A 14,512-nucleotide genomic window follows, 5' to 3' on the forward strand; every position below is an offset into this window, starting at 1 on the left:
CTCAGGACGTGAGTCTGTTTCTCTGAAGTATATGTTTTTCTTTTTTAACTCTCTCATTAACTGACTCTCAGTCAGACTCTTCCATCATTTGTTTTCTGATGTTTTTTAACTCAAGTTTGTCTAGTTGGTGTGAAAGTGCACCTTTCAGTTGTGTGTGACGATCAACAAATAAACCTCTAAATACTCATCAATCACCGTGTAGAGGTTTGAAAAAGGGTAAACAAGTGTCTTTCACACATGGACCTGACTGTGCGTCATTCTAGGACACATTAAATCAAGTATGTTTTGTGGTTAAGTCCGTATTTGAAATATTTGAAAGGTGCTTGTGTTTTCTTTCAGGCACTGTGGTAGGAAATGAAAATGAAACAAGCTGTGTGGTTGGAGGGATTTTTAGTTGAGGTAATGTGCAGCTCAGAATGCTGTTGTAAAACAAGATCTGCATCACGATTAGTAGACGTTTACAAACAGCAACTTGTTGGGGAGCAACTGAGCTTCGAGGAACCCAGCCAACAGGTCTGTTTAGCATTTTATGTGTGTGTGTGTGCGGACGTTCAAAACAAAAGCCCTGTTTCCAGGATGTGCCAAAGTCGTGTCCTAGAACATTTAAGGTATTTGGTTTTAAAGATGACACAATAATCAGTGCCCATCATCTTCTTTTATTAATAACTTTGATTTTCTGTTCCTCTCGTTTGACAGTCAATCACAGTAGGTGAGATAATGTGACTCACAATGGAAGTTATGTGTTTCCTTTGGTAAGTGACATGTTAGTATAGTTTACTAGTGCTGTGTACTGGTACATATTCTGATACAGGAGTGATTATAGGAGTACTATGAGGAAGGTGAGATGACCTTTTGACCTGAAAATAGTCTGTTTTAAGAAAAGCTTTGATAGTGAAAATAAGATATTGTACAGTATCACATCATAAAGTATTGCAATGTTTTAGTGCATCTATAGATTATATTTGCAGTTTACATGTTTTGCATGTGGACGTAAAGATCTTTTCCCCTCTTGTTTTGAAGCAACAGTGCTAACCACTGTGGTGTACATATACCAACTACTAACCACTAACCTTTCTGCCATATAGGCATCATTGGAGCCGTGTGCATCCATTCCTGCACTAGTGTGCTGTAGCTCACGTCCTCTCTTTACTCTGGAACATAAGTGAGGCTTTAAGCACGAGGCACTCCTTTCATTCAGTCAAAACATCATGTTTATATTTGTGTGGGTTGAATTCCAGAATGAGTCATTATTAGGACATGTCTGAACCAATTTTGTTTCAGGCATGTAAAGGGGATGCATCTTCAAGACATTTAAGTGTTTGTATGGTGTTAAATCTGTTGAGTAAAATGAAACAGACTGGATTTACTTAAGCGTATTTTGAAATGCTACTAGTATTTTTCAAGCTTTTATTGGGAATGTCTGAGCATTCGCTGGAGTTGTAGGATGACAGGAAGTTAATCAGACAGTTGAAGTTGAAGTTGAACGGTCAGTTCTATTCATTTTGTCAAGGTATGTGATAAAATGCTCAATCCCCCTGGATTTGAGGTCCATGGGGATCATGGGAATTATTGTCTTGTTTGTTTATTTTATCTTGTACCACTAATACTACTAGTTAGCATGTGTGTTGTGTTTTGTATTATCATTTTATTGTGAGAATTTTCAACTGTTTTGTTGGAATCTTTAAAATAATTGTATATATGAAATAGAATTCTTATTCACGTAACTGAAAAGTGGATATGGGGAAAAACAGATGATGACAGTAATTCCTCATGTGCTGAGATGTAATTTCTCTTTCTTCAACACTGAATTTGGCTTGTTTTCCTAAGAAATAAAATGAAATCATAGAAGAAACTTGTGCAATTCTATCTACTTGCACAGTGCGTTGTGCTAACTCTGGGTTTGGGTTTTTACCTCCCTACTACACAAGAGGGCGCTGTGACACAGCAAAGAAAGCTGAAAAGCACCTGTTAGTTCATAATTTGGAGAATTAAAATTGAAAAGTTTCCTCTGTTTGAATTGAAGGAGATTGTTGTTTGATGTTTGTTAATAGATTAGTGGAAACGTGAAGCATGAACTTGTTGCATTGTGCTCATTTTTTTAAGTAGGGGTGAGATTTGATTTGCACAGAAATGACATTTCTTGCACAGCAATGTATAATTTGATATCTATTAATTATCTACAATACAATTAACCACTGACATTCCTCTCAAGTTGGCAGAATATCAATTTAAAAAATGAGAAAAAGTCATGACACCTTACATTATTATCTTTATTTTAACATAATATAGTCATATTTTAGGTCAAACATACAAAAAATAATGTTGTATAGAGTCTAACAGCATGCATGGCAGGGTGAGACATAATAGAAAACATTTATCTTACATTGACAGACATTTTTTATTGTATCATTAAATTACAGTACTAACAAATAAAGGTCACAATACAATAAACCAATGGATGACCAGGACATCTCCTGGATAAATAAAAAATGAAATAAAAGTTACATCTAATAAAAACTTACATTAAAAAGAAACATTTTACGTTTCTTATTATCTCCTTAAATGTCATGATGAAATAAACTACTGAATAAAAGCAAACATTTTCACTGCTTGCTCATTTGTGTTTGTTTATTTGGTGCTTTTATTCCTTCTTATAGACTGTAGTATATTAAATAATGATAAATAAGTGTGTTTTTTCTTCCCTTGTGTGTGAACGCTGCTCTGGCTGTTGCTTTAAGAGGGCCGAGCCTGAGTCCTGTGAAGCTTCTCCTCCTCTGCTCCTCTACCTGCTGCTCTCCCCTCTCCTCCGTCGTGATTGGCTGTCTCCTCACAAATCCTCTGGACTGATTTCAAACAGTGAGTGTTTGGTCAACGAGGAGTAGGAGGAGGTGGGAGAGGACGACGAGAAGGGTGGGGGACATCCTTTGCTAATTCCGAGCTGCCAGACCGAGAGGAAACCCTGAGTGAGTCCGTGTGTAAACACAGCAGCTCGGTGACGAGACTCAGCCGAGCACCGCCGGTGACTGAGACACGCGCTCGGGAAAACTAAGAAACAGAATAGGAAAAGAAAGGTTGGTTTGCTAAAGTGTTTTCTCTTTAGTTCGCCATTTTCGCGTAACATTAATATCAAAACCTCTAGTTTTAGTGCGTTTATCCACCCGCTGAATGGACACAGCCATGGACCGCGGTGCGTTCACTGACCTGATTGGACCTGATTGCAAATCACTGGTATTTCATTAATAACCATGTGTTTTAGCTTTTGACGGCGTGTGAACACGAGTTGTAGTTTCAGAGGTACAAAAATAAAAGATTCACGCGGACATTCAGTCACTCGTGTTGTTGTAGCATCACAATAACATTCTTATCATCGGCCTGTTGAAACGGAGGGTAAAAACTATACTTTTTGGATAATGTGTTCTTTCTTTTATTCAATTTCGCAACTGAGGGTCGGTTAAATGAGTTGTGATCGGTAACTTTCAAGTCGCCCTTTTTTATTTTTTAACGAACTGAGACTCGAAGTCAAAAGACAGAACATGGCTAAAAACCTGTCCGAGGGAGCGACGGATGACCTGAGCCAGCTGACGGACGAGGAGCTGCTGCGGTGCGGGAAAGAGGAGCTGCTCCGGAGGCTGAGGAAGGTCGACAGTGAGAAAATGAACTTAATGATCGAGCATGGGAACATGATGAAAGACATCAACAGGAGGCTGCAGTTGCACCTGCACGAGATCCGGAACCTGAAGGAGGTCAACCAGAAGCTGCAGGACGACAACCACGAGCTTCGGGAGCTCTGCTGTTTCCTGGACGATGACCGGCAGAAGGGCAAGAAGCTGTCCCGAGAGTGGCAGCGCTTCGGCCGCTACACTGCCACTTCCATGTGGAAGGAGGTGGGCACCTATATGATGAAGCTGAAAGAGCTTGAGGCCAACCAGGAGACTGTGTTAAGGGAGAACTCTGAGCTGAAGGAGATCATCCTCATGCTGGACGAGGAGAGGAACGGTGCAGGGTCCAGGAGCTCCATAGACAGCCAGTCCAGTTTGACCAATCTGAACGGGGGCACCGGGACGGTCAGGGATGTTGGGGACGGGAGTAGCACCTCCAGCACAGGTAGTGCTGGCAGCCCTGATCACCACAATCACAACCACATACACAAGCCTTCAGAGAACAGTAAGCTGGGCCCCACCATAAGGAGGTCCATGGATGACCTGTCAGCACCCCATCACAGAAGCATCCCCAATGGACTTAATGGTGAGTACATGTACAACATCCTCCTGTCAACAAACAACACAGGTACACTTTGTCTGGCTTCACAAGATGAAGGTCTGATACGAGTTTCACCTAGACCTCACTAACCAAGACCAATAACAAAGCCTAAAGTGTACTAAGACCAAGACTTTAAGCAACCAAGACCAAATTATGACCAAGACCATGGTATAAAAAGACCAAAACTATAAGGGACTGGGATCAAGTCACACTTTTTTGCTTAATGAGATCACAATTGGTCTCCTTTATCAAACGACAAAACATCCAAACTGCTTTAAGTTAGTGGTGGCATCAAGTCACAGTAATGATTTGTCCAAAAATGAATCTGCTGTCTCAGCTGGTCTTGATTACGAGGCAAGACTGAGACCTTCACACAAGTTTCACAATAGCCACACACTTTAAGTCAATCTCAGACTCAAATGGATGATTTCAAGTTGACACAGATCCACAAAGCATTCCAGAACCAGTGAGCTCTTTCTCTTCTTGTGATGCAAACTGAAGTATACTGTTAATATGTCTACATTAAAAGTAAAGGAATCTGTTTTGTGACCACAGGAGCCTATTACACCTGTATTCCTCTTCCTGGTTTCATCACTCACATGTACATAATACAGTGAGAATGTGTTTCACAGTCACCATGTGATTGCAGAGACAACATATGCTGATCAAAATTGGTGCTAAGGATTAACAGGGGGGGGGGGGGTCTTGGCGTAATCACACTTTACAGTCTTGATTGGGGTGATTATCTCACACAGACACACACACACACGCACAGAGTGGTCAGACAGCATCCTTAAGTGGCCTTTTCAGTCTACACGCAACATTGTCATTTGAATCTGCACTGATTTAGGTCACTGCACACAGGGTCCTCACGGAAGCGGACTTATCTGAACAGACTTTGGATGGTGGCTCGAGCAAAAACATGTTTTGCGGGTTGTTTGAGGATTATAATTGTAGTCTTTTGTCGCTGAAGAGCACTTGTGTTTTTGCCTAGGGCCCAGAAATGTGTTCCATGGGACTGGAAATCAATGTCCCACTTTCAAAAACCTAAATACACGCCTGAAAGCTGCAAGCTGGGATGAAAATGGCATTTAACAAGAGGACACTAAGCCTCGTTTAGCGAGCACATGGGCTGATCACTCGCTATGATCTTTTTGGCGAAGGGAATGCTTTAATGTGTACATAGACAGGGCGGCATCGCCATATTAGAGCTCAGCGCAAACAGCTCCAAATCAGATGACGGGTCACATGTTGTCCGTTGGGCTTTACTGGAATTGCACATAGTCAAAACAGAACGGAAGATAAACAATATAAATGTATGTATGCGTGCAAGGGAAAGCTGAGATAGCTCTTAACCTGGAAAACACACAAACAACTTCTGCTAACACACTCATTTTTGCCACTATAATTATGTAACATCAGTGTTGTGTCTGCAGCACCAATCTTAGCCGCTGCTTTGCTGGATGCGTGTTTGACATTGTGTGCCCCTGAGGCTCTGGCTCAGTGTGCTCATCACCAACAGGGATATACAGATACACAAGAACATGTTGGCCCGCTTCACATGGGAGGTTTCTTATTTCATCGTACGAACCACTGCATTGGTAATGGAATTGATGTTATCTGGTCTTCAATAAAGCTGAGCATCACAGATCCTCCTGGCTTTGATATAATTGCAAACAGCTCCGCGCGGAGAGAAATAAACTGAGATGTCAGTCGATTTTTAAAACGACAACAAAGCCGCGCTACATGATCCCAATCTACTGTTACTCAAGTCGGATGACTGTACCCAGAGGCCGTTCGATCAAACAAGTGTTTCATCACTGCTATCGCTGAATAACTCTGCAAACCTCGGATGTAAACTGTAATCGCCTGCAGGTTGACGCTAACCTCTACTGGCCTGAGCTGTGAGAAAGTGGTCTTCTCCAGCTCTGAGTTACTCTCATAGCTGCTTGAAACCTGAGTGAAGAGACCATGTTGCGAGGTCAGATCTGGTCGCGGTGTGAGGTCTTCTACTGAGTGGCTTTATTTAATGCTGTCCAAATGCCAGTGGCTCCCTTGGGCATTTAGGAGACAAGCTTGAGGACTGACACTCGAGTGTTAAATGAACAGCATCTGTGTGGGCGCCAGACACACAGACGGGAAGAGTGGAGGAGGATGAAATGAGTTTGGTGTCCATGGTGTAAAACCAACTTGACTGAGCTGCAGGCTTATGTTTCATACCGTCATTTTATGATTTTAATCTTCTTGGCTAGTGCATCTCTGGAAGATTTCCATTTCTTTAGAGGCAACTGGGGCACTGTGAGAGGAATGGATGAAAGAAAGCCTAGCAAAGGACCCTCAATGGGGTTTGGTGGTGGTGGGGGAGTGGCTGAATGGCTGTAAGGGGTTGGCTGGGAAGCTTGGGGGTGCAGTGTTGGGGACCGTTCGAGGGCATATTCAGCACAAAGGAGGCTGGGTTTCGAAGGCATCCTGCTGTCTGCTTAATTGAATTTCTCGTGCGTTGACATTGCTGGCAACCCCCACGCCCCCCCACTCCTCCTCCTCCCTTGGGCATAGCTATGTGTGCATGCATGTTTACGTGGACTGGGTGTGTGCTGTAATGTGTAAGGGGAGCATGGGATTCTGTTCGGGAGAAATAAAAAGACAGAGCAGCAGGGGCTGTATTGAGCCTTATTGTGTTTCATAGCCTTAAACAGTGACTTTAATTCGCCGACTTCTCAACGTCTGCGCTCACTTTTGGTGGTCTGGAACCCAATTCCAGTCAAAGGCTGTGTGTAATACGATGCTGTCACAGAGAGCTAGCATTAGGCTCCCTTATACTGGCTGCACAGACGGAGTAAAGCCTCATGTGATTAAGACAAAGTGGCCAAGCCAGACACCAAAGTGGTGCTTTGACATTGTCCAGATGAACTGATAAGGAACCTCTCCGCAATAATACTTGTTGACCTTAAACAGACCCTCACACATTCCCGTGGCCTTTTAGCTGCCAAATGACTTTAGGGGAACAATGTTTCTATAAACTACAAAGAGTGAAGTCTCTCAGATGAGGGAGGAGAGAAAGACGTGCACTGACGTCAACATATTACTATTGTGCCACTTTGGAAACCTGTTGCATTAGACACCTCATCTGCTCTCAGTGAGTAGTGAGGGTTAATCTGCCATAAAGTCCTCCTGTGCTTTAGAATGTTGTCTGTGTGTAAACCATTTATGACTTCACTATTCTTTCAATATTGTAAAGCTGCTTTTAATGTAATGAAACTTTTAAGTGCCACATGACTTGTTTCAAGTATGTGAGACAAAGGTGAGAGGAAGTAAGTGGTTAGTCAAGTTGTGATGGGACATCTGAGGCTAGTTTTAGCAAATGTATGCAGTGGTTTAATCCTTTACCTACTTCGTATTGTGTGCTACAGTACGTGTGTGTTTGTTTTTCAAAGGCCAGTGAGGTGGTGAGTTCGGCACAGCTGCTGTTGACAGCTGGAGACGGGTGGACCTTCATTATTGAGAAGCTGGCAATGCAAATTAAATGCTAAACTATAACAGTGGTAAACTCCGAGAAAACGGAGGGCTAAGATTATGTAGAATGGAAGGAGCAGATGGTGAACTGCGCTACCTGGGCGATAAAACAATAACTATTATCATTTTCCTTTTGTTGCAATCTATGTAATTAAAAAGTTCAGTATAAAGTATGCAAACACATTTTAAGATGTTAGGCTAATTGCTTTGAATGTTTTACAGAGATGTTTCTCTGTTTAGCACGTGTTTGGCATTTTCTGCCTTGGTTTCGTTCACTCCTCAGGATATTCATTCATTATTGGAGATTTATTGTGATGATTGAGATGAAAGCTACTAACTGATTTGAACATGTTGTTGTTTATCATGTTCTATTACCAATCATTACCATCCAAAGTTTACAGGCTGTTCTCAGATACCAACGTGTCACAAAGCATTTACAGTAGATCCAAAAATGTCTGCAAATGGAAGAGGGCAAAAGTCTGTTCAGACGCCTTTGGCTCTTACAAACCAGTTCAAGAGGTTTAGTGATTCACTGGAGACCAAGACTTGTTTCACATTAATAGAGGCCTCTTATGCTTCTTCTCGAGTACATTGTGCTATTCCTGACATGACATGTTTTTTTTCGTGTTTGGTCTGAGTCACTGTTCAAATCTACCCACGTGGCTTTAAATTAGGCTTAATGAAGTCACTTAAATCTTGTTTAATTGTACCTTAAAACCACAGACTTTTGCACCTGTGTGTATGTGTGCAGTACATGAGGTGCTACACCGGAGTGTGAACTCACTCCTCTCTCTTATTTCCAGGCTATTCTCTCTCTAACTCACTCATCTTAGTTTCCTTTTCTTTTACCCTTGGGGAGTGACATGACCTAAAACTTGAAACTGTAGAACCAGCCCTCCCAGTTGGCCACGTGTGTGTGTGTGTGTGTGTGTGTTGTGTGTGTCATGCAAATTACAAATGACTCAGTGCTTCTTCCTGCAAGGTGCGTTTCTAGATGAAGATCGTCATTTTCTCTGTAGAGCGCAGGTTTAAATGAAAAGACCGACTGGGGTCACATTTTACGTGAAACAATCAAAGCACTTGTTTACTTTGTTTTTCATCCTTACAAGAATATTTATCCATGCTTATATTTCTTCAAATAATGAGTCGAGCGTGGAGTGTCTCCTTGAATAAACATCAATCAATAAATCACAGCCTGCGAGTTTGTGTCAGCCTTGGCACTTAACTACATGGGCTGCTTTCTTGTATCACAGGAAACCAGTGGATCAACAACACAATGGTGTTTTCCTCTTGGCTGTGGTTTCAAGTCATTGTGTGGCATGTCTGAGAGGCAACCAAAAAAACGAGAAATGGGCGTTTCAGCAGAAATAGGATGTTTTTGTCATGAATATCCTGTTTGTCCACACTTTGATTCATGTTGCTGTGTTCTAAGATGAAGACTTGGCTTCTCCCAACCCCTGGTTACATTTATATTCCTTATAAATGGCAATAATTCCATGGTGGTTTAGAGAGGAAAAAAAAAAAAAAAATGAAAAGAAAAAACAACTGCTCTGAAAAGGCCTCTTGGGTGGTGAAACATCTTCAGCAAAATGTGGACGTGCATAGATGTACACAACTTTGACTAAACTGAAATTGGAGGTCTCAAAACAATTTGCATTTGCGTGACGTTAGAATTATTGTGTTAGTCTGAAACCAGGCTTTAAAATGACCTGTTAATGAAATCACACTGAATAGAAGTCGGACTAACACACCCACACATTGAGGTTAGTCGTCACTTTACTACTGCGTGTATACTTTCAGTCGGACACACTTCTTTAATAAATGTATCCCCGTGAGTGGTTGAATACTGGGACAAGGACAGTAGTCCCATTTAATGGTGAATCTAACTGTGTATGGAAACGTAAACGACTGAGTGAATAGTGAGAGTTACTGGTACGCGTTGAGTGCACTGTTTGTTTATCTTGTGTTTCTCAGCACTCTTGTCTGAATGAGGCCAGGTCAGCTGATAACTTAGATAATGGACTAGAAACACACACACACACACACACATGCACACAGTAATGTCTGAGAGAAAGAGCCAAGAGGGAACCTCTTTGCTGTGTACTGTGAATGAAAAGCTGGCCTGTCAGGACGTCCCACATTCCTGGATTTACAAAAGAGGAAGTAGGTCTCTCTCCTTAGTGACACAGCAGGAACGAGAGGATGGAAAACAATAGGAAAGCGTGCGTGTCCTAGTCACTTTTTGAACTTTTACTTCCTCCGCGTCTTCGGTTACCACACAGACTCCGCCTCTCCCGTCTTCCACTCACCTTCCATCTGCATCTGATTCTCTTTCAATTCCTATGAAGCTGTTTGTCACTGCCTGTTCATTCCCACCAACGCAGCACTCAGCCGACAGAATGAGGTTATTAAGTCAGCATGAGCCTTGCACACATGGATACGGACCTGGTATTAGAACTAACGTGGTGCCGTTTCACCAAAAAAAGTATTTTTCACCAAGTTCCACATGCTGTTATGTTTGCGTGGTCATAACTGTTGGATTGTATGAGAGTGCAGCTGTCTGCTGATGCCAAAAACAGCAACCCTACCAATATTTAGACACTTCTGACTCCCTATGTCTCTCTCTCTCTCTCTCTCTCTACAACTTTACTGATGTCTTTGGATGTCCTTCTTTTGTGTTTATTGGGCAGCGGGCTGGAAGGGGCTGGGTTGCTCAGTTGCCTAGGCAACAGCAATGATCAGTGGGGCAATGGTGGACGGCACCCATGTTTAGCCTCTGGGTCACTGAAGCGGAGGCAAGTGAAGGACAGGGGGATGGGGATAGGTTTTTTCGGCATTGTTGGCCTCTCTGTGCTGGTTGACCCGTGCAGAATAATGCCAGTCAAAGCAAGGTCAGTGCTCTGTGTGTGTGTGTGTGTGCACATGTTTTATATACCTCTGTGTCTGTGTGTGTGTCTGCTGCTTTAAAACAACTCACACATACAAAATTAACAGGGTGTGGTTAAAGTTGCACACTCATTACACTCATAATGAATCAGTTACCAGTTTTACTTTCAGTTGTTACTTTATTGTTAGTGTTGAGAGTGAACCGAAAGAGGAAAGTTGTAACACTTATACTTCTTTATACCGCTGAGGGGGACTGAATATTCCAGCAGTTGTGTAAAATATTGATTATTACAAGTGCAAATCTTGTCATTTTGCTGATGTTGTGTCTTCTGGCACAGATTAACAGATTAGACGAGAGATGGGACGATGAGATTACAGTTGCTTAGACTCGGAAGAATTACTTTGAGAATTAATTGCACATGTTGACTTGGTTGTAAAATAAATTGACCAGATGGATGAACAGGTAGATGTATAATCCCACTCAAAAGTGATTCATTACATATTGAAATTGGACCTATTTCCTAACCAAGTATCAGTTTTGGCTGATTATAAGTGAGACTTTATAGAATGCCGTCTGCAGAGTTGCTTGGCTACTGTGAATGAGGTTTTTACAAAGGCTTGCTCTTTGCTTGTTCTCTCTTACATTGTCAGCTTGTCCTTGACGGGCGAAGGTTAATTTTATAGGGGAGCAATTCACCAAGCAAAAAAAAGCTTTTATTGATCTGTGTCATATCAGTTGGGACAAGCTCTAAACAGATGATTAAAATGCAAAAGACAGGCACGGCAGGGAATTCATACAAGTAACTGGATGCAGTGACAAATACCCATCTGGGACTGCTCCATAAAGTCACCATCAGCAGTTCAGTTTTGTCTATGCGACATACTCTGTGACCTTCGACGGTGGAATGGTCCCAGGTTGCCAAAAGTCAGCAACTTCTATGCAGAACACCTCTTCATCAGCTCCTTTCGAGGCCTGGGAGGAACAAGGTGTTCATCTGGATTTTCTGGCCTGTCAGCTTTCTGCCCCTGGGTTACTGTGACGCTGGAGTCAGCAGACGTGTTCACCTATCCAGCATTTAAATAATGATGTCACAATATTTACTGGTTGATTCTGTAACACCTTGTCGCCTAAAATGTGGTGCCACTTTTGGTTGGTCCCACATGGAATGGCTCATTTAGTTTAAAGGTTTAAAGACATAATCACCTCATTCCTAGTTTGTGCCTTAGCTAACTAGAAATCCAGTTCTGCTGCTATTGGAAAAAAAAGGTGGTGCTTAGATAACATCACAGTCATAGTTATAGCTTTGTGTAACTGGAATGCCTTCAACAATTATAACTCTGTCCGCGGCGCTTCAAGAGGAATGAGATAATGTGAAGCATATTCGGTCAACTCGAGCATCTGGAATGAATTGTACAGTGTCAATGCTGTTGCTCCATCTGCAGGAGGATTTTTTTTTTGGTAGGGTTTCAGGTAACAGCTGTGCAATTCTAGATGCTCAGTTTCCTCTTGCAGGCAGATTTTAACTGCTGAAAATGGTGTAATTTAGGGATGGGCCTGAGACAGACATTACTCATTATTCCTGGTCTTTTTTGAGTCTGTAAAGAAGCAGTAGTTAAACAATTGTTTGAAGAGATAGTGTACCGTATGTGGGATCAGTGTGATTTCTTGGTTTGCTAATTGTGTCAACAATTGATTTGGAGAACATATAAGTTATAAGTCTAAGTCTGCTGCTGCTTCTGCTGCAGTAAAGAAGGTTGCAGAGTTGTATCCCTCCTTCTTTTCTATTAATGCCCGACATGAATGGCACTGTGGCCATCTGTCAGTGTAGCATTTTGTTTACAAGGATGGTTTGCCCTCTGAAACTTTTAGAAAACAGCCTCTCACTGTCTGGCTGTTTTATTTTAGTTTTATTGTGATAGGAAATGGGCTTAAAAGAGGTGTCTAATCTGCCCTCATCCTCACTTTTTCCAGGGGCTGAAGTGTCCTTGGCCACTGTATTACAAATTACATTGATGGCTGTGCAGTCAAACCTTTTAACAGACATAATTCTGGATGTAATTCTGCTATGTTCTTTTTTTTATATACATATCACAGATGGAAAGAATTTGAGTCACATGGTAAAGTTCAGAGGTCAGTTTCCGTCTCGCAGTGCTATGAATAATATTGAATAATCATCAACATTTCTTCCACATGTAATATTAAACAAAAATGTTTCATCTGTCCCCTTTTGAGTCCAAGTTATGCTTCTCATGACAAAATACAACAGCTGTTGAAATTCAGTCAAAAATGTATTTAGACTATTGCTCTTAACTAGACTTTATATCTCAGATTATAAAGCCTGATCAAAGTCATTATTTATTTGAACTCTAACAAGGGCAGTGCGCTCGGTTCCAGTGGTGCGACGGTGACAATCGTAAAGCGCTTAGGTGGAAGCTGATAATCACATGAAAATGCAGGCTCCCGGGAAAGAGGAATTTGTCCGATTAAGTCGTTGACTGGCGGCCCTAATAATAGATGAGGGGGAGAGAGAGCACAAGTACAAATACCTTTTTTATCTGTTCATCTTTTTGCATTTATTTGATATTCATGGTATTGGAGAATATTTGTGGTGGCATTAATGTTCCTCATGAATGTCCACATGATTATCTAAAACACCGGAGATGTTCCTGGGTCTTCTACCGATCCTCTTTAACTCCACCGGCGTTAGCTCTGGGTTCAGCAGATAATGTCAGATTACACATAGGCTGCTTGAGTGTTAGGTTTAGAGTGTTCAGCTGGAGGTTAAAGGAAGAAATGGTAGCTTCACTTGTTTCTGTTACGTTCAGTTTCTGCCTGAATGGACCTAACAGCTTCTTATACATTTGGTGTGGCAAATAGAGTGAGTTATTCATGTTCAAAAGGGCATCACGCAGCATATTTCTCACTTGCACGCTGCGAGGAGATGACACATCTGACAGCCAATTATAGCCATCCTGTTTCTCTGCTCTTCCTCCCAACATGTGGGCTTTTTTAGTTCTGATGTCAAATTGTGTTGCTTCTCCGCTGCTGTTTTTGGGGAGAGTTTAGTGTCCGTACATTCTGGTGGTTATAAGTTCTCTTGTAGACACCGGTACTCGAGGTCTCATCTCAGATCTCTGCAGACACGTGGAAGTGAAAAGCTGAGAACATCATATAATGCACTTCTGCGATTTGACGTTGATGTGCATGATTCAGAAGCCGTGACATTTCTAATGATGCCTGATTGAGGTTAGTCCCATGAGTGAACTCTATGAACCCACTGTGGATGATTTGTGGTCTCACTTCAGTAGATGTAGAAAAACCAGCCAAGGGGGATTTCAGGAGATGTTTCACAGTGTGTTATCGCCTACATATCTTCTGTGTCTCGCTCGCTTTCCACTCAGTCAACAAAAGATGTAAAAGAATGAAATCATTGATGTTTCAGTTCCATCATGGCTCTCAGGAGCACGGCATAGGGTTTTGAGGGCAGGGCTTCTTTGTCAGAAGGATTTGTCTGCCCACCACTCATGGCACGTAGCCCTGAATACAGTATAATATGCGCCATGTCAACAGAGGAACGCTCTCTAACCCTTCAGAAGATGTACATAACACTGAACATCGCACACTTTATGAAAGTGCCCCTAAAAGGGTCCAGCAGGGCGTCCTAACAGGAAGAAGTATTGGGTGACGGATTAAAGTGAATCTTCAGAAATAATGTTGAGGAAAACCCCTGAAAGAAAGATGCAAGGATGAAGATCCAGGAGCAACAGAGGACACTGCAGAGCAAAACAGCTTCTCCCTTCTGCTTGTTGCTAGGATACTATGCCCTTTTTGTCCGATATTATGGGGTGTGCT

The 14,512-nt window shown here is 42.0% G+C and overlaps 1 protein-coding gene across 4 annotated transcripts in view; it reads left to right on the plus strand.

Moving 5' to 3' along the window:
• Nucleotides 1–2,797: 2,797 nt before the first annotated feature.
• ccdc85cb (coiled-coil domain containing 85C, b) overlaps nt 2,798–14,512 on the plus strand; it is a 42,345-nt gene continuing 30,630 nt past the window's right edge. For 2 of the 4 annotated variants that reach the window (XM_058613911.1, XM_058613912.1), the window contains exon 1: nt 2,798–4,245. In XM_058613911.1, coding sequence (XP_058469894.1) covers nt 3,534–4,245 — 712 coding nt within the window. In that variant the 5' untranslated portion in view covers nt 2,798–3,533. The remainder of the gene's footprint in view (nt 4,246–14,512) is intronic. The other 2 variants (XM_058613913.1, XM_058613914.1) reach the window with 2 other exon arrangements.

This window comes from Solea solea, chromosome 17 (assembly GCF_958295425.1).
Source record: "Solea solea chromosome 17, fSolSol10.1, whole genome shotgun sequence".
Taxonomy (NCBI): domain Eukaryota; kingdom Metazoa; phylum Chordata; class Actinopteri; order Pleuronectiformes; family Soleidae; genus Solea; species Solea solea.